The sequence below is a fragment of the Aethalodelphis obliquidens genome, unplaced genomic scaffold (assembly GCF_003676395.1).
Source record: "Aethalodelphis obliquidens isolate GAN/ISIS:26980383/991018 unplaced genomic scaffold, ASM367639v1 scaffold9, whole genome shotgun sequence".
Classification (NCBI taxonomy): domain Eukaryota; kingdom Metazoa; phylum Chordata; class Mammalia; order Artiodactyla; family Delphinidae; genus Aethalodelphis; species Aethalodelphis obliquidens.
The window spans coordinates 26,309,106-26,334,628 of NW_020837953.1; the positions used below are offsets into that span (position 1 = coordinate 26,309,106).

At 48.0% G+C, this 25,523-nt stretch overlaps 1 protein-coding gene across 1 annotated transcript in view; it reads left to right on the forward strand.

The window, feature by feature from the left end:
* The window catches only part of CSMD2 (CUB and Sushi multiple domains 2), a 668,027-nt gene that overhangs the window by 530,704 nt on the left and 111,800 nt on the right, over positions 1-25,523 (forward strand). Inside the window, exons 30-40 of the mRNA XM_027109194.1 lie at positions 1,314-1,508; positions 2,561-2,677; positions 5,524-5,637; positions 13,496-13,591; positions 14,787-14,990; positions 15,365-15,489; positions 16,348-16,444; positions 17,558-17,662; positions 20,809-20,927; positions 21,432-21,501; positions 23,411-23,527. Of these exons, the coding sequence (XP_026964995.1) occupies positions 1,314-1,508; positions 2,561-2,677; positions 5,524-5,637; positions 13,496-13,591; positions 14,787-14,990; positions 15,365-15,489; positions 16,348-16,444; positions 17,558-17,662; positions 20,809-20,927; positions 21,432-21,501; positions 23,411-23,527 (1,359 nt within the window). The remainder of the gene's footprint in view (positions 1-1,313; positions 1,509-2,560; positions 2,678-5,523; positions 5,638-13,495; positions 13,592-14,786; positions 14,991-15,364; positions 15,490-16,347; positions 16,445-17,557; positions 17,663-20,808; positions 20,928-21,431; positions 21,502-23,410; positions 23,528-25,523) is intronic.

Sequence of the window (25,523 nt, forward strand, 5' to 3'; positions counted from 1 at the left end):
GATCTGGACTCATCCCAGAGGCTAAAATGGGGTTTCCTACTTTCTTCCTAAATCTAAGTATCAGTACCCATAGAGTCAGAAGTGCATGCAAGGTACGGCTGTAACAGCCTGCGAAGCTGGTATCAGCTCCACCTACCTACCCAGCAGCAACACCGCTCTCAGCAAAAGAAAGAGAAGAGAAAGCATCTCCCAAAGCGTCCCTGCTTCCCACACACACAGAAAACCAGGAGGCCGCCATGTTGAGGGTGTCCCACACAGACGGAAAACCAGGAGGCCGCCATGTTGAGGGTGTCCCACACAGACGGAAAACCAGGAGGCCACCATGTTGAGGGTGTCCCACACAGACGGAAAACCAGGAGGCCGCCATGTTGAGGGTGCAGGGTCAAAGCTGAGCAAAGGTGGACTGTGCCTACGCCCTGACCTTCACCACAGGGACCCGTCACTACTGAGACACGATCCTAGGACTGTCATCTCCCACCGGTCAGAGCAGCACGTGCCTCCCGGCGGGAGGAGTGAATCAGGGGTGAAGGACAGCCTCAAAGGTGTAGCCGCAACTCCCTCCTTTGTGCGTCAGGGCAAGAATGTGGGGAGAAGAAGGGAGATTGCACTCTCCAAGATGACTTCCAGCCCAAGTTTCTTTCTTTTTTTTTTAAATTTTTAATTTAATTTTTATTTTGTATTGGAGTAGAGTTGATCTACAATGTTGTGTTAGCTTCAGGTGTACAGCAAAGTGATTCAGTTATACATATACATATATCCATTCTTTTTCAGATTCTTTTCCCATATAGATTATTACAGAGTATTGATGAGGGTTCCCTGTGCTATACAGTAGGTTCTTGTAGATGATCTATTTTACATGTAATAGTGTGTATCTGTTAATCCCAAACTCCTAATTTATCCCCCCACCCCGAACCTTTCCCATTTGGTAACCATAAGTTTGTTGTCAAAGTCTGTGAGTCTGTTTCTGTTTTGTAAATAGCTCATTTGTATAATTTTTAAGATCCCACATGTAAGTAGTATCATACGATATTTGTCTTTGTCTGACTTACTTCACTGAGCATGAAAATCTCTAAGTCCACCCATGGTGCTGCAAATGGCATTATTTCATTCTCCAGCCCTAGTCTGTAACCAAATTTAGAGACGTTTCCAGACCTGAAGAGGATACACCCATCGGCCCCAAATCCCCATGCGCTCTGTGGCTAATCAGAGTCAGGGTCTCCCCATAGGTGCTGTGCCCTGGGATTAGGCCACTTATGAGCTCTCTGTGTATATGTGTCTGTGTGTGTATATACGTGTTTGTTTGTTTTTTCCAGAAAACCCACGGGAGTCATGTTTCGATCCTGGTCCCATCAAGAACGGCACGCGAGTGGGGTCCGACCTGAAGCTGGGCTCCTCCATCACCTACTACTGCCAGGGGGGCTATGAGGTGGAGGGCTTCTCCACCCTGAGCTGCATCCTGGGGCCTGATGGGAAGCCTGTGTGGAATCATCCCCAGCCAGTGTGCACAGGTGGTGGAGCCCAGGGCTGTGGTGGGGGGAACTAGGGAATGCCAGAGGCAGAAGGGGCTGGAGGCTAGGGGAAGGGGCAGGCAGGACATGGGCCTCACAGGAGGGCTCCTTGGGTTCGCCATGAATGAGAAGGGCTGGAAATTCCCCAGGTGTACCAGTCCCAGTCTCATTCCTCTCTCTAAATTCCCCAGGTGTACCAGTCCCCGTCAATGTGTCGTATCTCTCAGATCACATAGTGTCCTCACCCCCACTCCAACAGATGTCCTCAGCGGTGGCCTGAGGCATGCCAGCAGCCCACACCATGGAGAGGGGAATCTAAAAGTGACCCTGAGATTGTTCCCAGTCCTAGGGGAAATCACTGAGGGTTCAGATGTGTAAAACTAAGACCAGCAGGGTGGGCTGACTCCAAGGGCAGCTGGGTTAGCCATGGGGTCTTGACAAAAGGGATCGGATGGAGTGCCGGAACTTCAGGAGCATGGCGGCCACCTAAGTTGAAAAGTAAAGAGGCCCCTTTGCCCAGGTGGGAGAGGCTGGCTCTGAGGTCCACCCCTCGTGGGACTGGGACCATGGCTGGGTCGCGTGAGCTGTCTGCTCCCAGCGGGCTATTCTGGGCAAACCTCTGCTCCTTAGTCGTGCAGACACTAAGTGCCCAGGTGCAGACATCAGCCGTGGGGTGGCAGACTATCTCCGGGTCCCACCTGTAGGCAGAAGAGGTTCCTAAAGTGCTCCCCAAGGCTGGGCCTCCAGGGACCAATACCAGTGTCACTAGTTAGAAGCCAAGGACTGGCCGGCACCCAGGAGGGGCCTTGATAGCATCGGGGGTGGTGGGGGGTTTCAGGCCACGTGCCAGGCCAGGGATGGATGTCTTTGGGCAGGGCGGGGCAGGGCAGGGCATGTCCCCAGAATTCCCCTCCTCCACATTAGTGGCTTCAGACCTCAGAGCAACCCCACCAGGGCCAGAAGGTCAGGCTGAGAGAGAGCAGAGACAGAGGGTGGACAGCTGATGAGAGGCCCATGAGGTCACCTGGCCCTCTACCTGATTTCTTTTTCAGCCCCCTGTGGGGGACAGTATGTGGGTTCAGATGGAGTGGTCTTGTCCCCTAACTACCCCCAGAACTACACCAGTGGACAGATCTGCCTGTATTTTGTCACCGTGCCCAAGGACTACGGTATGGATTTTGTGTATATCTGTTTATGTTTTCCAGCGCCTTCCAATTCCACTCCAAATTGTTTCCACTCCTGTCGTGCCAATGGGCCGAGCAGTCTCCCTCAGAGGACAGCTGCGTGCCTTTGCTCTGCAGTGGGCTGTAGAGTTCACTCCTGATAAACACGGGAGGAAGGGACCAGTGAGACCTGCTGGAACCAAGGGTGGGGTGGTTAGGGAGGGACCAGCCAGGACAGAGGGAAGGCAGGGTGCACCGGGGGCTCCCTAGCCCAGCCCGGGTCTGCAGAGAGGTGCTGCAGACCCAGGCTGACTGGGAACCCAGGGGAGGGTGGCGGAGGGCCAGGAAGAAGGAAGGGAGTGGGACTGAGCTGGACTTGAACGTACAGGTGAGGGAGCTGGGCGCCCCATCATTCCACTGTTCCGTCTGTGAGCGGGAGCCTGGTCCAGCAGCAATTGGTAGGATGAGCAAGAAAAAAAGAGAGGAGCAGGTTAGGGCCCTGGAAAGGCAGAGAAACTTCCAGATTCCAAGAGGCCCCGGCAAAGAGAAGCCAGCCTTGTCACCTGGTTAGCAGTGGGACAGATAAGAGCCCTGGCAGCTCTGGAGGATTCAGGAAGTTCCTGAGGGTCACAGGCTAGTTGTACCCGGGCAATCAGTGACTGGCCGGACCGCTTTCTCCCGGGATCTCCTCTTTGTAGGAAGAGGAACAACTATTTCTAAACAGAGTTGGCGTTAGTGGGGTAAAGGCCGTGTGTATATATCCTGGCCATCTGAGATGGGGCAGCCTGCAGAGAACTGGCTGCCTTTTCCCCAGAGATAGGATGGACCGAGCATGGGGCAAGGCCTGAACATTCACCAAACATTTATTAAGCACCTCCTAGGGACCTCGCACTCTGCTGGGAACCAGAGCTGCAGAGATGAGAGAGACGTGTTTTCTGCCCTCTGTAAATTCCCAGCCTCATCTTTACCCACAGCTCTTGCCGTCGGGCACCACTCCCACACCAGCACCTGCACACTCGTGTGCGTGGGCACATGCTCCCCGGCACATGCATGTGGCGGGAGCTTTGGACCTGTAGGATCACAGTTAGAAAAGTACTGAAAGGTTGTCCAGTCCCACCTGCCACCCAGAGCCGAGTCCTCGATAGCTGGGCTGCATATTGTACTTAATTCCTCCAGTAATAAAGAGCTCACGCCTTTGCAGGCCGCCAGCCCCGAGGCTGGGCAGTTTCACTGAGCTGGAACCTGTATGTGGAGAGCTGACTCTAGGAGGCGTCGTGATCTGTCCCATGCATCTTCTCTTTCTTACTGATGCTAAGCCCAGGGACTTAGGTGCAGATTTTTGCCTCAGGTTGGAAATACTTGCCCCCAGCCTGTGTCTAAGCCTTAACACCCTCTCCTCGCAGATCTTTCTTTGATCCCCTATCTGAAGTGGACTGCCTTCCTTATCACTTTTCTCTCACTGCCTCTAAAATTTAACACTATCTGCAGTTATTTTGTTTATCTATTTGCTTGAGTGTTTTTTTTTTTTTCACTTTGGACTGTCTCTTCCCACTAGAATGCACACTGTGTGAAATCAGGAACCTTGCCCATCCTGTTCACCTCTGTAGGGGAGAGTGTGGAAATCTCCCTGCCACCACCCCTCACTCAGTGCCCATTTTCAAGGCACCAAAACAGGCTCTCCCTCCTTCTCCTCTGCCTGTGAGTTGAGAGCTAAAAAGCTCTCACTCCACTCACTACTATACTCATCGTTGCACATGCTTTCTTTCCGCAGGCAGTCAACTCCATGGCCTAAGTCCCTCCCAGCCTCAACACACACACACACACACACGCACACGCACACGCACACACATGCACATGCATGCACATCCGACTTCCTACATGCTCAAGGCTTAAGCCAAAATAGAGAAGGGCTTACCCTGGTACTTGCTTTCAGATGCACCCAGCCAAATGGGAGACCGGGGCAGGCAGAATGTACCAGGGTCTGAAATGGAGCTGTGCCCACCATGGCCCTGCAGGGTCAATAACCCCAGCCCCTCCAGCAGTGACTGGCAGAGATGGGACAGTTGAGGAAAGACCCTGTGATAGCCATCAAAGGGCAGGGCCCTTAGGTCTTGTCTGAAAGGGGACTCCTCGAGGTCATAGACAACCAGTTTTTCAACCCCCTCCCATGAGCTAGTTGAGTGGCCTTGGGGAACTCAACCTCTGAGCTTCAGTTTCTTTGTCTATAAAATCAGATATCTGGAAGAGTCAGGGTTGAAGAAGATGACGTGCATGATAAGCATGGTACCCAGCACAGAGTAGGTGCTCAATACATGTCATTTTGCCTCTGTCCTTGGATTTGCCAGAGGGAAATGAGGTAGAGATGTTTGCCTCTTCCATGGACAGTCGCTCCTTCCTCAGGAGAAGGCTGCTACTCAGCACCCTATTGCCTCTTAAATGTGTGGGATCTTGTATCCAGGGGATGCCCTCATTGGCTGGATCTTTGAAGAAAAAGTGAAGGAAAATACAGGGAGATCAACATGGAACACGGGGGAAGTTACGGAAAGCTCTTCGGTTTCCTAGAGTAGCTGCTGCCACTGCAACTTGAGAAAGGACTAGGGTTAGCCTGGCTGCTCGTGCAGTCCGCAATGTCATCTTGACCTGTGTGGAGAATGCCAGCCCGACCCTTCCCAGGTCCCCGCATCCCTGTGCCCAGTGTCTAATCAGCCAGTGCAAAGGCTCAGCAAGCACTTAGCCCCATGAACCGACAACCTCCTCTGAGGTCGCCCTGCTCCTCCAGCTGTCCAGGGCTCCCCCCCAGCACGGCCGCCCAGCCTTGCCCCTGAGCTCTCTGCACCGTGTCTCCTCCGCAGTGGTGTTTGGACAGTTTACCTTCTTCTACACGGCCCTCAACGACGTGGTGGAGGTGCATGACGGCCACAACCCGCACTCTCAGCTCCTTGGCTCCCTCTCGGGCTCCCACACAGGTACCCAGGGCTGGGCCAGCACGGTGAGGGTGGTGGGCGGGGCATCGAGGGGAAGGAGGAGGGAGGCCCTGTGAGCAGGGCGTGGCCACGGGTGGAGCCACACCTTTGTGTTTGTCGTACGCTGCTGCTGTCAGCTCCTGATGACACCACATAGAAGGAAGCTTCAGAGGCTACCCTCAGCCCAAGCTGTGTCTACACCCCCCCAAGTGGTATAGCATTCCCCTGTGGGTTGATATTGAGACCCAACCTGTTTTTCTAATGATAAACATGTTGCACTTTCATTGTAGAAAACTTAGCGGCAAGACAAATTAATTGTGTAGAGAATTAAAATAAAAACCACCCCAAAAGAACCACTGAAAAGGTGGAATGTATTTCCTTCCAGTCTTTATATCTACTTGGACTTAATCTTTTACATTTTTTATTGAACACAACAATATACATATTTTTATTAAAATGTTCATTGTGAGCATTTCTTTTTTTATTTTCCTCTGTAATAGGATTTTGAAATGCTGCATAAAAGTCTATCATATAGTTATTTAAAATTTATGTAATGAATTCTCTATTATTGAACATTTAGATTGTTTTCTTATTTTTCACTCTCATGAATAGTAATTCAATATAGTATACATATATCTTTGTATACATCTCTATTACCTTAGAATATCTAGAAGTAGAATTGCTAAGTTAAAGGAAATGTGTGATCTTTAAGGCTTTTTATAAAGATTGTCAAATATCGCTCCAGAAAGTTCTTACCATTTTGTTCACCAACAAATAAGAGGACATGTTTTTGCAGCTCAATAACAAAAGAACAAACAACCCAATCCAAAAATGGGCAGAAGACCTAAACAGACATTTCTCCAAAGTAGACATACAGATTGCCAGCAAACACATGAAAAGATGCTCAACATCACTAATCATTAGAGAAATGCAAATCAAAACCACAATGAGGTATCACCTCACACCAGTCAGAATGGCCATTATCAAAAAATCTAGAAACAATAAATGCTGGAGAGGGTGTGGAGAAAAGGGAACCCTCTTGCACTGTTGGTGGGAATGTAAATTGATACAGCCACTATGGAGAACAGTATGGAGGTTCCTTAAAAAACTAAAAATAAAACTACCATATGACCCAGCAATCCCACTACTGGGCATGTACCCTAAGAAAACCATAATTCAAAAAGATGCATGTACCGCAGTATTCATTGCAGCTCTATTTACAATAGCTGGGACATGGAAGCAACCTAAATGTCCATCGACAGATGAATGGATAAAGAAGATGTGGCACATATATACAATGGAGTATTACTTGGCCATAAAAAGGAACAAAACTGAGTTACTTGTAATGAGGTGGATGAACCTAGAGTCTGTCATACAAGGTGAAGTAAGTCAGAAAGAGAAAAACAAGTACCTTATGCTAACGCACATATATGGAATCTAAAAAACCCATACTGATGAACCTAGTGGGAGGGCAGGAATAAAGACGCAGACACAGAGAACAGACTTGAGGACACAGTAGGGGAAAGGGAAGCTGGGACAAAGTGAGAGAGTGCCACTGACATATATACACTACCAAATGTAAAATGGATGTCTAGTGGGAAGCTGCTGTATAGCACAGGGAGATCAGCTCGGTGCTTTGTGACCACCTAGAGGGGTGGGATAGGGAGGGTGGGAGGGAGGCTCAAGAGGGAGGGGATATGGGGGTATATGTATACATATAGCTGATTCACTTTGTTGTACAGCAGAAACTAACACAATATTGTAAAGCAATTATACTCCAATAAAGGTATTTTTAAAAAAGAAAGAGGGCATGTTTTATTCTCACAAAAACTAGGTAATTAAGAAAACAGAAACATCATCAGTTTGAAAAGTGAAAACGGTATCTCATTTTTTAATTTGCCTTTTTTTATTACAACTTAGGTTAACCTTGTATAATGTAATTATTGGCCCATGAATTTTTTATTTGTGAATTTACTTGTAAATTATTTTTGTATGTATTTAGTAGAGCTCCATATTATTAGAAGCTATATATATTACATGCCATAAAAACCTCTTATCTATAGTATACGCTATGAAAAACCTTCCCCTATAGTTTGTCATTTGCCATTTAATTTTCTTCAGGTCATGTTTTAATGTCAGAAAATCTAAGTTTCCCATGATATTAAATCTATCAATGTTTTCTGCTATAGTTTTCTCCTCTACTTTTCTGCTGACTAAATAAATACTCCTCTGGGTTTTCCTTTACTTCTTTTTTAGTTTCATTTTTTCTTTTAATACCTTTGGAATTTATTTTGATTTATTATTTGAACTAGGGAACACCTAACCAACATCTTGCAAATTCAGTTAATCAGTTGTTCTAATGAAATTTTCAAATTGCCAGATTCACATATATTAAGTTTTTATAAAGTTAAAGGTATGTTTCTAGACTCCTCTGTTTATTCTTGTATCAGTATCAAAAAGCTTTAACTAGTGTAACATTATAATAATGTTTAACACTATAATAATTTTAAATATATGGTTCTGTAAGTCCCCATTGCCATTCTTTTTTTTTTTTTTTTTTTATGTTCACGGGCCTCTCACTGTTGTGGGCTCTCCCGCCGCGGAGCACAGGCTCCGGACACACAGGCTCAGCGGCCATGGCTCACGGGCCCAGCCTCTCCGCGGCATGTGGGATCTTCCCGGACTGGGGCACGAACCCGTGTCCCCTGCATCAGCAGGCAGACTCTCAACCACTGTGCCACCAGGGAAGCCCCCCATTGTCATTCTTGATTTTGAATTTTTTATTGATTATTCTTGCTTAATTTTGCTTCCAAATAACTTTTAGAAATATTATATCAAGTTAAATATAATTGCATTGGAATCTTCATTGGAATTCCATTAAACTTATAGATTAATTGGGGGAGAACTCACATGTTTATAATAGTAACTCTATTTCCCATTAGGAATATGGTATGTCTCTCTATTATCTTTTGAAAGAAACAAACAAAAAACACCTTTGGAAAGGTGCTATAATTTTCATTTAGGCAGTATCCATTTTCTGTTAACTTTATTTCTAGATATTTTGTGGAATTTTTGTTGCTGCTACTGTAAATGAGTCTGCCCCCGGCATCACCTGCCGGCCCCACCATTATATTTTCTAAGTGGTCTTTGCTAGTATATTAGAAGACTGATATTTGGGGTATATTCATCTTGTAAAGTCATTGAATCCTCCATAATAATGCTAACACTGCCAACTGATTCTCCTGGGTCCTCTAGGCAAGAAGCAGTATCATCTGAAAATAAATTTGTCTCATTATTTTATCTCTTTTCAGTAGTTTTTCTTTTACTTTCTTCCATGGTTATTGGTCTAGTCAGGTATATTACCTTAACATCAATGTTAATATTTTATGTCAGTAAAAAAATCTATTTTGTGATTCTTTTAAATGTAACACCATCGCTTACATAATATCCTATGATGATGTTTAATTTCTTTTGTATTAGTGGTTATACACATGAAGAACAAAATAATCTGAAGAAAAATAGGAGAGATGTCATGAAACAAAAGCAGAGGTTAATTAATTAGAAAATAATAACAAGCTCCACAGACTGAATGGTATATTCATAGTTGCCCTTCTCAGCTGGACCAGAGGTTTTATATTGTTTAGTTTGTTTCATTGTGTTGGCTTCATTCTGTTTTATATTCAACTTATCAATTCTTCTGTAGACTTTGTTATTGTTTTATAAGTAACTGAACGCCGCTTTTGTTTCATAACGTCTCCCCTTTTTTTCAGATTATTTTATTCTTCTTGTTGTAACTTTTTGAATTGAGAGTTTTGTTTATTATCTCTGTGTAATAAAGAAGCATGTTTACAGCATATATATATTCACCTCTAAGCATAGTTTTGGCTTCATGCCATAAATTTTGATATGTACTATTTTCATCATCATTACTTTCTAAATAATCCATGATCATGATTTACTCTTTCTGCCCAAGAGTTGTTTAAGGATGTCTCTTCTTTTTCCCCAAGAACCTGGATTTTGTTCCCGTTACATTTAAACATTTGTGTTAATCTCTATTTTTATTGCCAGGTAGTTAGAGAATGCGGCCTGTACCATTTCTACTTTGGGGATTCAATGAGGTCCTCTCAGTAGCCAAGGACATTTTTTTAAATTCCTTAATTATCTGAGAAGAATGTGTGTTCTCTGTTGCGTAGAGAGTCCACGTAGAGAGAAGGGGTGAGCTCAGGCCCTGTGGTCACACTGCCTGGTCTCTAATCTCAACTCTCCAACTTGCATGCTAGGTGCTTGCCGTCACAATCCTTGGCCACTCCGAGCTTCAGTTTCCTCATGTGCAAAGTGCAAAAAGTAAAACAACTACCTCCTAGATTTACTGTTAGGATTCAGTAAGCTTTGTAATAGCCATTAGATAAGGCTTACTCTTTTTTTTTTTTTTTTTTTTGTGGTATGCGGGCCTCTCACTGTTGTGGCCTCTCCCGTTGTGGAGCACAGGCTCCGGACGCGCAGGCTCAGCGGCCATGGCTCACGGGCCTAGCCGCTCCGCGGCACGTGGGATCTTCCCAGACCGGGGCACGAACCCGTGTCCCCTGCATCGGCAGGCGGACTCTCAACCACTGTGCCACCAGGGAAGTCCAAGGCTTACTCATTTTTATTATTCAAACCCATTATATCAGTGGTTCTCAATGAAATGGAACACCCCACAAATACACACTCATCCAAGAGTGTAAATCAGGATTTTGGAGGGTAAGGTGCTTTTTCAAAATCTCTTGATAGATAGATAGATATAAGTATATCCATAGATATAGAAGTATAAGCATAGGTACAGGTAGAGAGATAGGTATACACTTAGAACCTGTAGATATACATATGGATATAGGTATAGGGATAGATAGAAATGTAAATGACCAATAGAAATAGAAACAAATAGGGATAGAGATAGATGATGGATAGGTGGATGGATGGATGGATAGATAGATGGATAGATAGATAGATGGATAGAGAAATAGAAGTATAGGACCTATATACATTAATATCAATATCCTCAGATCATCTCTTATTCCTCATATAGAGAAACACTGATGATGAGCCTTTGGTGCTGATGGGAGTGAACTGTGTCCCTGTCCCTGAGGCTGGGCTGGGGGAGAAAAAGAAAAGCTTGAAGACCACAACTCAACAGTCTTCATTTTGTTTTTCTATTTATGTATCAGTGAGAATGTTGTGTGAAAGTGTCTGCCAGCACAATTGTGATATTTTGTTGTCTCCCTGTGTTTCTAACAATTTTGTATCTGTGTTTGCCTGATTTATCTTTTCTCATTTTCTTTGAGAGTCTTTTTCTTTTAAGAGGAAGTTTACTTATAAGTGAAACATGTGGCCTGCTATCTGTCACCTTGTTTTGTTCGTTCTGGGGTTTTGTTTGTTTTGTTTTGCTTTTGCTTCTTCACGTTTCCATTCATACCTGACCCATCTCTAATTTCCAAGCTTTGCTGATACATTTGGACTTCATCAATGTTATTAGTAATTATTTTATAATTATGGACTTCTTCCCCAAGAACAAGTTTTTCCATTTGCCTTTAGTTTTGTTCCCTCTTTAACAATAATTAATTGGGTTTAACTATATTTTCCTAGTTTTCTTTATCCCTGATGGTTTTTGATTTCCCTACTTTGGTTCGTTTTTTAAAAGTAGGGCTCCTCACTGCAGTACTTTCTGTCACCTTGCATGTATGAGAATGCCTTTCCTTTGATGTATCCTATAAATGACAACCTGATTATAAATCAGATTATGGGCCACAAACATTTCAAAGCTGCAGTGGTTACTTTATTCCAATAGTTAATATTATAGATGAGTTGAAATTTAACCTGATTCTTTGTCCTTGTAGGCAACCCACGCTTTTCTCTTTTAAAAACCGTTCACATTTTTGTCTTTATTTTTAAAATGGAAAAGCCCACGAGGATTGTTGTGGTGGAAATCTCTTTTCATTAATTAGATCCGGCACTTTGTGAACAATCTCATTCAAAAACCTCAAGCCTTTCTCAAGCTTCAAAAGTTGTCTTCCTTCTTAAATTATTTTTTCTCGTTCAATTTCTCTTGTCTTCTCTCTCTAGAATTCTTGATATATGCATATTGGATTTTTTTTCTGCCTGTCTTCCATGTCGCTTGTCGTTTCTCTCATTAGTTTAATCTCTTTATCCTTTTTCTGTGGATTCTGGAAGAATTTCCCAAATTTAATCTCCACTTTGCTGTTCAATTTCTGCAGAATCCAGCTCCATGTGCTAGAGTTTCTCATCTCTTTGTAGCTTTTATTGATCTCAGATCTGTTCTTTGACACATCTTCCTCTAATTTCAGAGACGCAATGCTAAATTTAATCTTGTGACAACTGCTATTAAAAATCTTCTGAGATTTTTACCTGTTCTTTGTTGTAGTTCACATAAAGATACTTGCTTTGACTTCTGAGAGGTCTCCTACCTTAAAACTTTGGAATCTTTTCTTACGTCCAGTGATTTTACTGTGTGTTTATTCCTGGAGAGGGAGAGCTGCATACGTCCAGCACTGGAAGCTGAAATGGGTCCTGTGAGAGATTACGGGGGGTCCTACTCCACATGTATCCGGCCAGATGATGGAAAAATGGAAAAGTTGAGTTTGTTCTGCTCACATTTATTGAGAGGAGGAACTAGAGATGGTGGTGAAAATCAAGAAAAGCTTTTCTTCATGAGTTTCTTTTTGCTTTGGCAGCCAGAATTTAGCTGGGCAGTGACTCCTAGGCTCAGCCACCTGGGATCTATGTAAATCTAAGTGTGTTGTGAAAAAGGCTCTCTAATCCCCATGACCAGTAGCATCACATGGGCTTTTTGGAAGCACTGGTGGACCCCAGATGTGCCTCCCAATGGCTCCTTGGGTGGTTCCAACCCCAAGCCTCCCTGAAGTGATGTAGCCTGGCTTTCTGTAACACCTACTTTCCTTCTGACGGTGGGGTCAGCAGACATTCCCAGGGGTCCCTAAGGCTATGGAGGGGCAGCATGCAGAGTGGTCATGCCACTGCCCATCACCCCACATTCTCCCTCAGCTTCCACAGGAAGGCGATGATGAGCAGGACTCCACCTCACGGCTGCAGGTCTGTCTGCACCACATCAAACAGAAGATATATCTTTATCTTCTGATATAGAAGCTATTGGGCTTCCTTAGCTTCCTGTGTCTGTGCGGACTTTCCCCACTTTATTGTGTTATTGGTTGGGTGACAATACACCCTGCTTTGCCTGGGATAGTCCCAGCTTTCACTTGGTTGTCCCAGCATAATTATTAATAGCATGCCCTTTGACTCTCGGAAGTGTCCTAGTATGAGCAATAAATTATATGATCACTCTGGTTGTCAATCATTTCACAGGGCATCTGGGAAAAGCCAGTTACTCTCCAGTGATTACATCACCCTCCTTTCCAGAGCTTGGTGCCTTTTTTGTTTGTTTGTTTTTATCAGATTGATATCAGTTTTCCAAGTAAACCACCAGTCAGTTTGGTAACGGCCATTCTCCCCCATCCATGTGGGTCAACGCATCTTCAGAAACTTTCTCCTTTCCAAGCAGGTCATTTGATCTGAACCTATCTTTCTTGATCTATAAACTGCAGGTACTGAATGCCAACCTCACACTGACATGGGTCAACATTAAGACCACGGATGTGAAAGCATTCTGTAAACTTTAAACTGTAACTTGCAGTAAAAATGTGAGGTTTCATTTTAGGAAGACCTGGGAGGTGGAAGGGGCTGCTGTGTGGAGTGTGGGCAGCCCCTCCATCCTGGCCAGGATTTTACCCGCCAGGCCCGACTGCTGGACTCACAGTCTTCCTCTCCTCTTTGCCCCTTATCTCTGCAGGAGAATCTCTGCCCTTGGCCACCTCCAATCAAGTCCTCATTAAGTTCAGTGCCAAAGGCCAAGTTCCAGCCAGAGGCTTCCACTTTGTCTACCAAGGTATGCAGGACGTGGACGTGGGAGGTGTGAAGGCAGTCTCAGTTCTTCAGAGAAAACAGGGACCTTTGACCCCCTAGTCTGAGCCTCATTCTTAGGCTGTTTGGGGGCAGTTACGGGTTTGTGGGGCAGTTCCCTGAAATTCAGTTGAATTTTATACATTCATGTACCCAACAGACAATTCTTACCAAACTCCATGCTGGATAAGGGAAGAAATCATAGAAGGGAAGCTAATTTGCACACACACCCCCACTGCCCATTGTCCGGCACAGTCCTGATGGCATTGGGAAGACCAGCCCAGGCCTCTTACCTGGTTTTGTCTGCAAGACCCAGTAAAGGTGCGGGGAAAACACAGGCTTTGGAGTGAGTTGGACATGGATTTGGGTCCCAGCTCTGTCACTTTCTAACTGGGCACCAGCTCCTCCTCCTCTTGGAGCCGCGGTTTGTTCACCTGTAAAATGAGGGTGATCATATTACCTCACTGATGGCGTTAAAAGAGTTCACAGAGTAGCTGGCATGAAGCAGCTAATCAGTGTCCGTTCCCTTCCTTACGAGCCCGGAAAGGCCAAGTCTTGGAGCGCCCTGGCCTCCACCTGGAGGCCCCAGCCTCCCTCTGTCCAGCAGAACGTCCACTCTTCTAGGGCTCAGGCTCCAAAAATGGTCCTGTTCATTCCACCGCCCAGGATGAGCTGTATTGCCTTGTGCAGGGGTAATCCTGCCCCTGGGACACCCTCCCTGGGGCCTGGGTTCAAAGGTCCTATTAGCCCCTGTAGGTAGGAGGAAGGGAGATTCAGGTCATGAGAGCAGGGCCCTGGGCAGGGTCTTCAGGCACATGGGGTGAAGAGGGCAAAGCAGGGTCAGGGGAGAAGGAAGGGCCATTCTCCCTGTTAGGGGACACGGGACCCTACTGGGCACGGGCCTTCATTGGGAAGGCGGAGAGCACAACTGGGCCTAAAGTCTGGGCCCAGGGGCCTCACAGTGCCTCCCATGGTTTCCAGAAGCTGTGCTACAACATTGTGTGTCTAGCTATGTTTCAGTGAGGTGGGCCTCATCCTAGAAAGCCTCCTACCCTTGCTCTGAGGGAAAGTGCCCAGAGCCTGTCAAGGTCCCCACCCAGTTCCAGCCCCCCGGTGTGCCCATCCCCGGACCAGTTTCTAGAGGGGTGCGGCCTGCCCCTCAGCGCCCTTGTCCCCTGCAGCGGTGCCCCGGACCAGCGCCACGCAGTGCAGCTCGGTGCCGGAACCCCGCTATGGCAGGAGGCTGGGCAGTGACTTCTCGGTGGGCGCCACCGTCCGCTTCGAATGCAACTCCGGCTACGCCCTGCAGGGCTCCCCAGAAATCGAGTGCCTCCCTGTTCCCGGGGCCTTGGCCCAGTGGAATGTCTCAGCCCCAACGTGTGTGGGTGAGTCCTAGACAACCAGGACTTGGGGGCGAGGGTGGCCAGCCAACACACAGCAAGACACACAGCAGCCCCGCCGGCCAGAGTGACTTCAGAGGGGGACCCCTTCCAGCCAAGCCCTCGTCCTGTGGGTCGGCGTGAAGACAGCGAGGAGGAGCAGTGGGGGCTGCTGGGGGAGGGACATGGGGGCGGGGGAGCGGGAACCAGGTCCCTCAGGAGGGTCGTATGGGGAGGAGCCACAGGAGGGGGCGGGGCTGGGGCCCAGCATGGGGAAGCCAGCCGGGGGTGGAGTCACAGCGAGGCCAGGGGCCCTGGGAGGGGTCTGCCGGGGAGGCTCCCCTGGGGACCCACAGAGACCAGAGCGGCCTCCTTCCCAGTGCCCTGTGGCGGCAACCTCACGGAGCGCAGGGGCACCATCCTGTCCCCCGGCTTCCCCGAGCCGTACCTCAACAGCCTCAACTGCGTGTGGAAGATCATGGTCCCCGAAGGCGCTGGCATCCAGGTGAGGGCCAAGGGGGTGCCGGGGGCAGACACAGCAGCCTGTCCCTGCCCCTCAGGCCAGGTGTGTGGGGGAGGCCCACAAACAGAAAAACACAACAGGTCCCGGCTCAGGAAGGACAAGGGGTGGGTGCTGGCTCGGCCATCAGGGAAGCCAGAAGAAGGAGGTGGGCCCGGAGCTGGAGTGTGAAGGCTGGGGAGGAATCGTAGATGTTTCTCAAACGGCTTGAAGGGTTCTGTTCTTCAGAGTGTAGGGGGATGGAAGAGGAGGCATTGCAGGTGAGGGGAAGGGGGCAAGCCGGCAAGCACAGATGAAGCAGGGACAGCACCCGGCGCACACCTGGGGGGTCGCACCTGCAGCCTGAAGCTGCAGTGGAATCGGGACCATACTGGTGCCCGGGGGTGACAGCCAGTTGGAGGAGGCCCGGGACAGCTGCAGCGGCCGGGAGGAGGGCCCGGGGCGGGCAAGGCCAACAGAGGGGAGCCGCAGGGACTCAAGGTGGACAGGTCGCGGGTTACTGGCTCACAGCAGACATCCTGTCTGGTGCAGTCGAGACAGGAAAGTGAGGAAACCCAAGGAGTGTTGGAGAAGTGAGGGGGAGGCCAGCTGGACCGAAGTAGCCTGGACTTTCCTTTCTCCGTTCCCTACCTGACGGAGTACCCCGCTGCCGTGCAAGCATCTCATACCTCTCTCCGCCACTGGACGATGAACTGCTGGGGGACAGGGACTGCATCTTACTTTTATCAGAGTTCCTAGCACAGTGTCAGGTCCAGACTAGGTGCTCCTCCCTTCACGTAGATGGGAAGGGAGGAGAAGAGGGAGGGCTGCCTAACCCATGGTGCAATCCCCCTGCCTTTCCAGATTCAAGTCGTCAGTTTTGTCACAGAGCAGAACTGGGACTCCCTGGAAGTGTTTGATGGTGCAGACAACACTGTAACCATGCTGGGGAGTTTCTCAGGTGAGGCGGGGCTTCTAGGGACCTGGACTCTGAGGGCAGTAGTGGACTTTTATTATTATTATTGAAATGTAATTCACATGCCATAAAATTTGCCATTTTAAAGCGTACAATTTAGCAGGTTTTAGTATATTCACAAGCTTCTACAACCATCACCGCTGTCCAATCCCAGATCATTTTCATCACCCCAAAAAGAAACCAGGTACCCATCTGTACACACTCCCCATTGTCCCGCACCCCCGCACCCCCTGGCAATCACTAAGCTACTTTCCATCTCTATGGATTTGCTCATTCCAGACATTTCGTATAAATGGAGTCCTACAATATATGGCCTTCTGGGTCTGGCTTCTTTCACTCAGTGTAACGTTTTCAAGGGTCACGATGAACAGCACACATCAGCACTTCACCGTGTGGACAGACCACATTTCATTCATCCATTCATCAGTTGATGGACATTTGGTTGTTTCCAACTTGTTGGCTAATTTTGAATAATGTTGCTGTGAACATTCACGTACAAGTTTCCATGGGAACATGTTTTCAGGTCTCTTGGGTATACACCTAGGAGTGGAATTCCTGGGTCATATGTGATTCTATATGTAACTCTTTTGAGGGACTGTCAGCAGAGTGGCCACACCACTTCCCATTCCAGCAGTGGACTTCTAAGTGTGGTGTATGATTTTGCCCAAAGGTCAGGGCAATTATCTGGGTCTTATAGACCCCAGAACTTCATGCTGCCAAGACCTAAGAGGCGTCACGTGCCCCAGATAAACTGTCTACACTGCCTGAATGGCCTAGAGAATTATCCACGTCAGAGTCACTTTGAAGACACCTGGAAGGGGACCAAACTCATAGGCCACCTGAGGGAAGTCGCCCTGCTGCTGGCACGTGGCTCTGCCACTGCTTTTTTGAAGGAAGTTGTTTGGAGTCTCTCCTCCCTCAGCTGTTGGAGACCCAGCACACTAAGGCGAGCTAATTTGTTATTCAGTGAGTTTGATAACTGGGGACATCTGGGGGCCTTGGGAGCAGAACGTCAGGAGGTAGCAACAGCCGGCAAAATGGGGGGGCTCCCAGGGGTGAGGAGAGGCTAAGTCTGATTGGTCCCCATTTCCTCGCCAGGTACGACCGTGCCTGCCCTGCTGAACAGCACCTCCAACCAGCTCTACCTGCATTTCTACTCCGACATCAGCGTGTCTGCAGCCGGCTTCCACTTGGAGTACAAAAGTGAGAATCCCTAGTGTCAGCGGCTTGCAGGGTTCAGGGTGGGAACTGACAGGGCCCAAGTTCCCACAAGGAGCGGGGGTTATCCTGGGGCTATATATTCTCCACCCCACTGAAGCCTTACGCCAAGCTAGATGAGGATGCGTAAGCTCAGAGAAGGTCTGAAACCTCCTCAAGACACACAGCCAGGAAGTGGTGGAGCCAGGGTTCTCACCCAAGGGTCCGTTCCTCAAAAACCTGTGTGCTTCCTCTGTGTCCACACAGGAGTGGGAGGGGGGCCGGGTCACCGGCTTGGGCCCAGTAAATTATTTGGGGTGTGAGACAATGGAGGTTCTCTCCTCCTCCAGTCCTAAAAACTCGCTTCTCCAACCCCTGGTCAATGATGCAACTGTCCTTGAAGTTCTTCTCCTCATTGCAAACTTCACTCCTCTCCCACTCTCAAAACCTTACATCCTGGCTTCCAGCATCCCTAAGTGGTCACAACTAAAAACTCTTAAAGAAAAAGCGTTGCAGGGGGAGGGAGAGGTACAAACTCCTGGGCATAAGGTAGGCTCAAGGATGTATTGTACAACACGGGGAATATAGCCAATATTTTATAATAACTGTAAGTGGAAAGTAATCTTTAAAAATTGTATTAGGGCTTCCCTGGTGGCACAGTGGTTGAGAGTCCGCCGGCCGATGCAGGGGACGCGGGTTCGTGCCCTGGTCCGGGAAGATCCCACATGCTGCAGAGTGGCTGGGCCCATGAGCCATGGCCACTGAGCCTGCGCGTCCGGAGCCTGTGCTCTGCCACGGGAGAGGCCACAACAGTGAGAGGCCCGCGTACCACAAAAAAAAAAAAAATTGTATTAATTTTAATTTTTAAAAAAAGAAAAGGAAAAGGGCTGCAGATGTGCCTTGTGGGGCGACAAAGACAGAGGTTGCTGGGGTAGCTGCCTTCATCCTGAGACGGCCTGCCCATCCCCATCCCCACTGGGTACAGGAAAAAATATGTTGGCAGCAGTGTTTGCCACACATTCATTCAGCAATTACTTATAGGGTATTTATAATGTGCCAGGTGCCATGCTGGGGTTGGGTAAGATCAAGATGGGTGAGTCCCCTCTGAGTCCATGGGAGAGAGGCAGACACGTGGACAGAGCAGGACATGACATATTCCAGGTGCTCACAGGGGGGTCGCCAGGAGGTACAGCGGTGGTTCAAAGGATAGAACAGTCACTTCTCCCAGAGGCTGGTGGAGAAGTGAATGTCATGAAGAAACACTGGACACCTGCAATGTGGCACGCCCTGTGCTAAGTGCCCACGGAACAAAGATGAATAAGGCACAAAGCACAAAGTCTAGGGGGAGAGATGGACATGGAAACAGTGATTGTAGTTCAACCTGATATGCTAAGGGTGTACAGAATAGGGGAGCTAACCCTGGCCACGTGAGACTTTACAGTCTAACCTGAGTTAGATTTGGAATGAGAAGTAAGAAATGGGAGAAGGTGTGGTTGGCTGGACCATCTTGGACAGGACGGGCAGATGGAAGCCCCACTTGCTGCTAGAGGCCTGATAGGGTCAGCATTGCCCAGCTGGTCTCAAAATGAACGAGCTTTGTCCAGGTAGTTGGGAGAGGACTAGCTGGATCCCAGGATGTTCATCGCCTGGAAGAACTGAAATGGGCAGCTGGTCAGAAAGCCCTGGGGCAGCTGGAAGCCAAGACCCTGCAGGGTGGAGGATAGGACAGGGACCTCCAAGACCTTCCTCCCACAGACCTCTCAGGCCTCACTCACCCAGCAGGGTGAAGTATCCTGGGCTCTTGAATAATTCGTACTTTTCCTTTCACCCTCTCGTCTCTGTTCTCTCCAGTTTTGTTTCCTTATCCAATATTTAAATTTGAGTTCTTAAATGTTCCCTAGAATCTTCTCTTTTCTTACATGTTCCAAAGATAGAACTTTCCTAAATCTCTTTGCCATTCTACTGCCTCATTCCCAGGAAAAATTCACCTTTCTGAATTTTTTTTTCTGTTGCTATTGTTCAAAGGAATGGGTAGTTTTCTCAGTAGCTGGTGTTTATCATGCACTGTCCTCTCACAGTGGAAAGAACTAGGGGAAAACAGAGGTCTCCATTAGTATTTGGAGACTGAAATTCCTAGGAGCCAGTACCCTGTAGTTGTGTTTGTTTTGTAGATAATCTACAAAGAGGGTACAGAAGGGGAGAATTAACTGCTATTGTAGAGGCAAATGGTTTTGAAGGGTACTGAAAAGTCTTGTCTACTGCTGTGTATTTAATATTTATTTAATTGAAATGGAAATGAAACAATGTGCTTTCAGAAGTAATAAATTGTATATGATTTTTTTAAGTCTTCCTTTGTTGTAAGCATGGCTTAAATAAACCAAGCTATGCAATGTAAAGAAATTAGAATAGACTTTTCTCTGTGTCCTTCTGTCTTCCTCTCTCTGTCCTCACCTCTCTCCCCATTGCGTTCTTCTCCCACCACACTCTTTTGCTCTTGTTTTCTCTTTCTCTCTGCTCCTCCTCCTCCTTCTGTCTACCACTGCCATTCCAGTAAGCAGGTGTCAGGTTACTAAGTTCTGATCACCCCACTAAATACTGAGTTGCCTTCTACTTGGACTGCAGGGAAGAGTGGGGCAAAAAGAGACAAGATGACAGTTGAGATGAAGTACTTTCAATTCAGTTTGATGATTGTTTTAGTATTGTCCTTGGAGTCTTTTGGCCCGTATGCTGGGATTTGTGGATTTAGGCCCAAACATCTTCCATTTCCAAGCACGACATTCACTTCTTAAAAGCACATGTAGGACAAAAGTTGCTTGGGAAGAGCATGATGGAACTTCTTGGGGTGATAGCAATGTTGTATAGTTTTGAGCCCGAGGGCCTCTGGACAGCCAGAGTCCCCACATGATACCCGCCTGCCCCAGGAGGCTTTGGTCTGTTGAGCCTCTATGCCATACGAACATTCTGATTTTCTCATGTGCTGGGAGGTGAAAGGCTTAGGAAACCCTGGCCTAGAGGTTGGGAGGAGAGAAAGCAGAGAAGACACAGCTTGGAGGCAGCTGCTCCTCCCTGCTGCCAGCCATGCCCTTGGCCTGCTCTTACATCCACCTGATGGGCTTGTCCATTCTGCTGTTGTCTGTCTCTGTCTGGTCTAGCGGTGGGCCTGAGCAGTTGTCCAGAACCTGCTGTGCCCAGTAACGGGGTGAAGACTGGCGAGCGCTACTTGGTGAACGATGTGGTCTCTTTCCAGTGTGAACCGGGATATGCCCTCCAGGTACCTCCCGTTGACCCCCAGGGCCAGAAAGATGTCCCCTGAGCTGGGGTCAGCCGGCCTTCCCCCAGCAGAGCTGCAGTCACCAAAGAACAGAGAGAAGCCCCCCAGATCCCCCAGGCACTGTTATGCCCTCCTGGAGCTGTTCATGAAAAAGACAAAGTGCTGACTTTAGCCATTTGGCACAAGCCAGCCTTGAATGTGTTCCTGCAAAGTTTCGGTTTGATTAGACTTTAGGAAAATTTAATCTTCCTTTGAAGGCAGTGAGGGACTCTAGTAATTAAAGGAGTCTCGCAAGGAACCTTTAGAAATGAGAATTCTTTAGCAATAGCCGCTAGTAAGCATCCTTCCCCAGATCTCTCTCCCTCTGCCTCACTCCCCATTCCACAGTGGATCCATGTGTCTTGTTCCTTGACCCCAGGCCCCAGAACAAGCCCCCTGCTCCAGGTTGTACGCGCAATTGTGCCCGTGGGGGCAGCTAGCCCACCCTGTTCTTGATTCCTCCAGGGCCACGCCCACATCTCCTGCATGCCCGGGACCGTGCGGCGCTGGAACTACCCTCCTCCGCTCTGTATTGGTAAGAGAGTCCCCACTTTTCCAGGCCATTCAAATCCATTTCTACCAGGGCTTTGAGTTCAGTGACATATCGCTGGGATCAAGTTCAACTCCAAAGGAAGTTTGGTATTCCGGGGTGCTCACAGGCAGTACTTTAGACTGAGGTTTGTGTAAGCTTTAACTCTCAAGATTTTCCTGACTTCTGGATACCTTCACCCACCAAATGAAACATGACAGGAGGCTTGCCCATTCGAAAACCTGATGATGACCATTCAGATTCCAGATAATCGACCAAACCCCAGATGGAACCTCTGGGCACTTTGGGCTTTCCCCTGTGACTTCTCGTGGGACAGACAGATGGAATCCACTGATAGAGGAAGGCTGAGGGTTCCCTGTGAAACGAGGACTTGGTTTGGTTTCTGTGCCGAGTAGTGATGAAGAGATCATTGGATACAAGAAAAGACAGGATCTCCACCCTCAGAAGCTTCTAGTCAGCTTGGGGCAGGGGGAACATTCCTTTATTGAAGGTCTGCCACATGCCGGGCACGGAGCTACGTGTCTCCTCACCACAGCTCTTCAGGGCAGCTGTCATCACCCTCATTTTTGCCAATAGGAAAACTAAGGCTTTTAGGATTCAGAAGAAAGTGGCAAAGTTGGGAATGGAAACCTAGGTTTCCCCGCCAACTGTCAAGTGCAAATCTAGGCTAACCTTCGGGTAGGAAGCAAGGTGAGCGAAGGGCGTGGCACTGGAGCATATGAGATTTCCCTTCAGTGATCTCACCAGGATACAGACCTGGTCGTCTGCAGAGCAGTCAGAAATGGGACTGGTCAGCCCAGGGCCCTTTCCCCATCCTGTATCACAAAGGTCTTGCCCGGGGAACTGCTCATAGAACAGCAGCTGCTGTGGCTGAGGGTGTACTGTGTGTGCCAGCCGCTGTTCCAAGCCAGGCGAAGTCCCTTCTGTTGTAACTTCATCATCACCCTGTGACACAAGTGCTGGGTGGGGGAAACTGAGGTTTGGGGGTTTGGGGTGGAGGGAGTTAGAGCTGGCCCAAAGTCACTCAGGAAGTGGGAGCATTGGGATTGTGACCCCAGTGGTCAACACCCAGGTCCCCGCTTTGCACCCGGGCACTGATCCCTTCGGGTCTGTGTGCTCGAGTAGTCCTCTCCCCAGAAGGCGTTTGCATACACACGGCACATGGCCTCCCCTCCGCTCCTTTCTGTGGCCTCCCATGACAAGCTAACCCCTTTCTGCTCACACAGCCTTTTCCTAATAAGATGTAAAAGGAAAGAATCGACGTCAACTGACCAGGCTGCAGTCGTGCCCCAGCCCTGCATCTTCAGGTGACTGTGACTGAAGTCACCTCGATTGGAGATTCAGATGCCCCAACCCCTCCTGGGCTGAAATAATCACAGTCACTTTGGCTCAGGGCGTGTGTCAACGCTCTGAGGGTGGGCTCGTGGTGGGGCTCTTCTGTTGACCCCCCAGTCCCATGGAATATGTATTTGTAAAGAGCCTGGCCGCGTGCCAACGCATCCCCGTCCCCTTCTTTCCTATTTTTCAGTCCTGGAAGAGTTGACTGGACAGTGAGGAGAGGGAGATTTGGGGGATAGTGTAGGAGATGGTCACACGTCTCCTGGGGCAGACCGCTTGTGCTGCATGACCTCGCTAAGGAAACTGACTTTGAAGGGCATGCTTAAGGTCAAGCATCCATAACTTGGGTTTGTGGACGGCTGGGCAGACCTAGGAGATGCTTCCCTTCCTGGATTTACATGCTCAGTTTGGCCCTTGTCTGCAGTTTTTTAGGGAGATGAATTATAGGTTCCTTTGGGTTCTCAAAGGGAAATTGACTTGGGAAAGTCCAAATGCTGCATGGCCCCGTACTGACCTCACTGCAGTCCTAACGCTCTGTCTGGTCTCACGGTCACAGCGCAGTGTGGAGGAGCAGTGAAAGATATGGACGGAGTGATCTTGAGCCCCGGCTTCCCGGGCAGCTACCCCAGCAACACGGACTGCTCCTGGCAAATAGCACTGCCCGTGGGCTTTGGTAAGTCTTCACGCCCAGGCCTCTGGCTTAAAGCGGCTGTCTGAGGCTGTCACTAACCTCAGCTGAGTCCATATAGCTCTCGGCCTCTCTGCTTCCTCAACTGTCGACCTCTTGTGCAAGCGTGAGGATCAATTAGGAATGGTAAAGATGAACGGGCTTTGGGGACATAAAATAGGGAAAAAACTTCAGGGATTGCCATTATTATTTTTATCATTTGAGCAGTGGGCTAAAAGGTGGAAAGAGAAATTACTCAGGGCTGGTTAAAAAAGAAAAAAACCATCTATTTTACTGAGACTGGACTTCAGCCTGTTCTTTTAATTCCAGTATCTAATTTCTCATCCTAATTAAACTGAGCCAAGGTCAACGTGAAATTGAGTTTGCGTTCTTTATACTCACCTTCTAGCTGGGCTTAGAGGTTGGGTGGTGTCTTTGTGTGTGTGTGTGTGTGTGTGTGTGTGTGTGGACGCAGGGGTTGGCGTGGTGTAGAGGACACTAATCTGGGTACAAAATTAAATTAGTGGAGATTCATGTGTTGTGTACTGGGAATGTAATCTAACCCCCAGTATTTCTGTTGAAGAGATAAAGGATTTATGTTGAATGGAATTTATAGGCTGTACACATAGGTCATCTTGCCCAAGTCATTTCTCTGCTCCTACAAATGAAATGTCCCGAGGAGATCACTGCTGAGCAGGCCCATGAACCCCCAGTCTGTGACCTCAGGAGTGAAGACCACCTCTTTTGTCCTTTATTTTTCATCCTAGAGTGGGTCTTCTGATGGAGAAGAGGCTTTTAAGAGAAAGTGATCTAACTAAAGATCTAAATCTTACCTGAGGGGAGGAGAGAGGTTGTGACCCCCAGAAAATGGAGTCATATTAAGTACCATCTCCTGAAGGAAACTGGGGATGGACGATCAGGGTACAAAATGATGATGACTTTGGCAGCCTTGGGAAACTCCAGATTTTGAGACACTGAGGAAAGAGGAGCTGGGAGACCCTGTAGCTCTGCATCCAGGCATGAGTCAGAAGAAGCTCAGATGATGAAGGGCTGGAGGGAGGGCTACATCCAGAGGAAAACAGAAGTTTAAGTGGGAGGTGCATCACTTTCTTTGTATGTCTTGATGTTCAGCCACCAGAGACCTCTATCTTTAAGTCCTCCAGGAAGTCATCCTCTTGCAGGGACCAGTCACAGAAGACCAGATCCCTTGCTTTCAAGTTAGTGTTGGACTCCAAACAGGCCCTAATGGCACCTGCTTTGTGTTTAAAAACCGTTGCATTTACAAACTTCTGCCACTAGATGGCAGCATTCAGGCAGCTCAGTTCAGAAATTCTGCGATCCTTGAAGAGCCCCTTTCCTGGACGTGCAGCCCCGGAGTTGGGATGACGCATGGGCGGTGGGCTGGAAAGCATAGGTTCCGCAGATAAGTACAAAGGTGCTCAATGTAAAATTATCTGCAATTTGGAGACAATATACATGTTAAGTAATAGGAGAGTGAATAGTGTGGCTGGATAATTCATTAAATGGAATTAATTAATTAATATGTAGTTAAAATCAATGAACTGTATCTTTACATATCAACAAGGACAGACCTTGAAAAACACATGCTAAATTTAAAAGTTTACAAAACTCTATATACAGTATAATAAGATTCATGCAAATGTTTAAAACAAACCAGATATGTATTTAAGAATCTAAAAACATGAACTGGACGGCTATCTTCCAAATTCATGGAAGTGACTGCCTCTGTGGAGAGGACAGTGGGAGAGGGCAGGAGACATGAAGGGTCTTCAACAGTATACGCCAAGTCTTTATTTTATTTAAATAGTCAGATGCAAAAAATTCACGCCTGGGCTTCCCTGGTGGCGCAGTGGTTGGGAGTCTGCCTGCCGATGCAGGGGACGCGGGTTCATGCCCCGGTCCGGAGAGATCCCACATGCCGCGGAGCGGCTGGGCCCGTGAGCCATGGCCGCTGAGCCTGCGTGTCCGGAGTCTGTGCTCC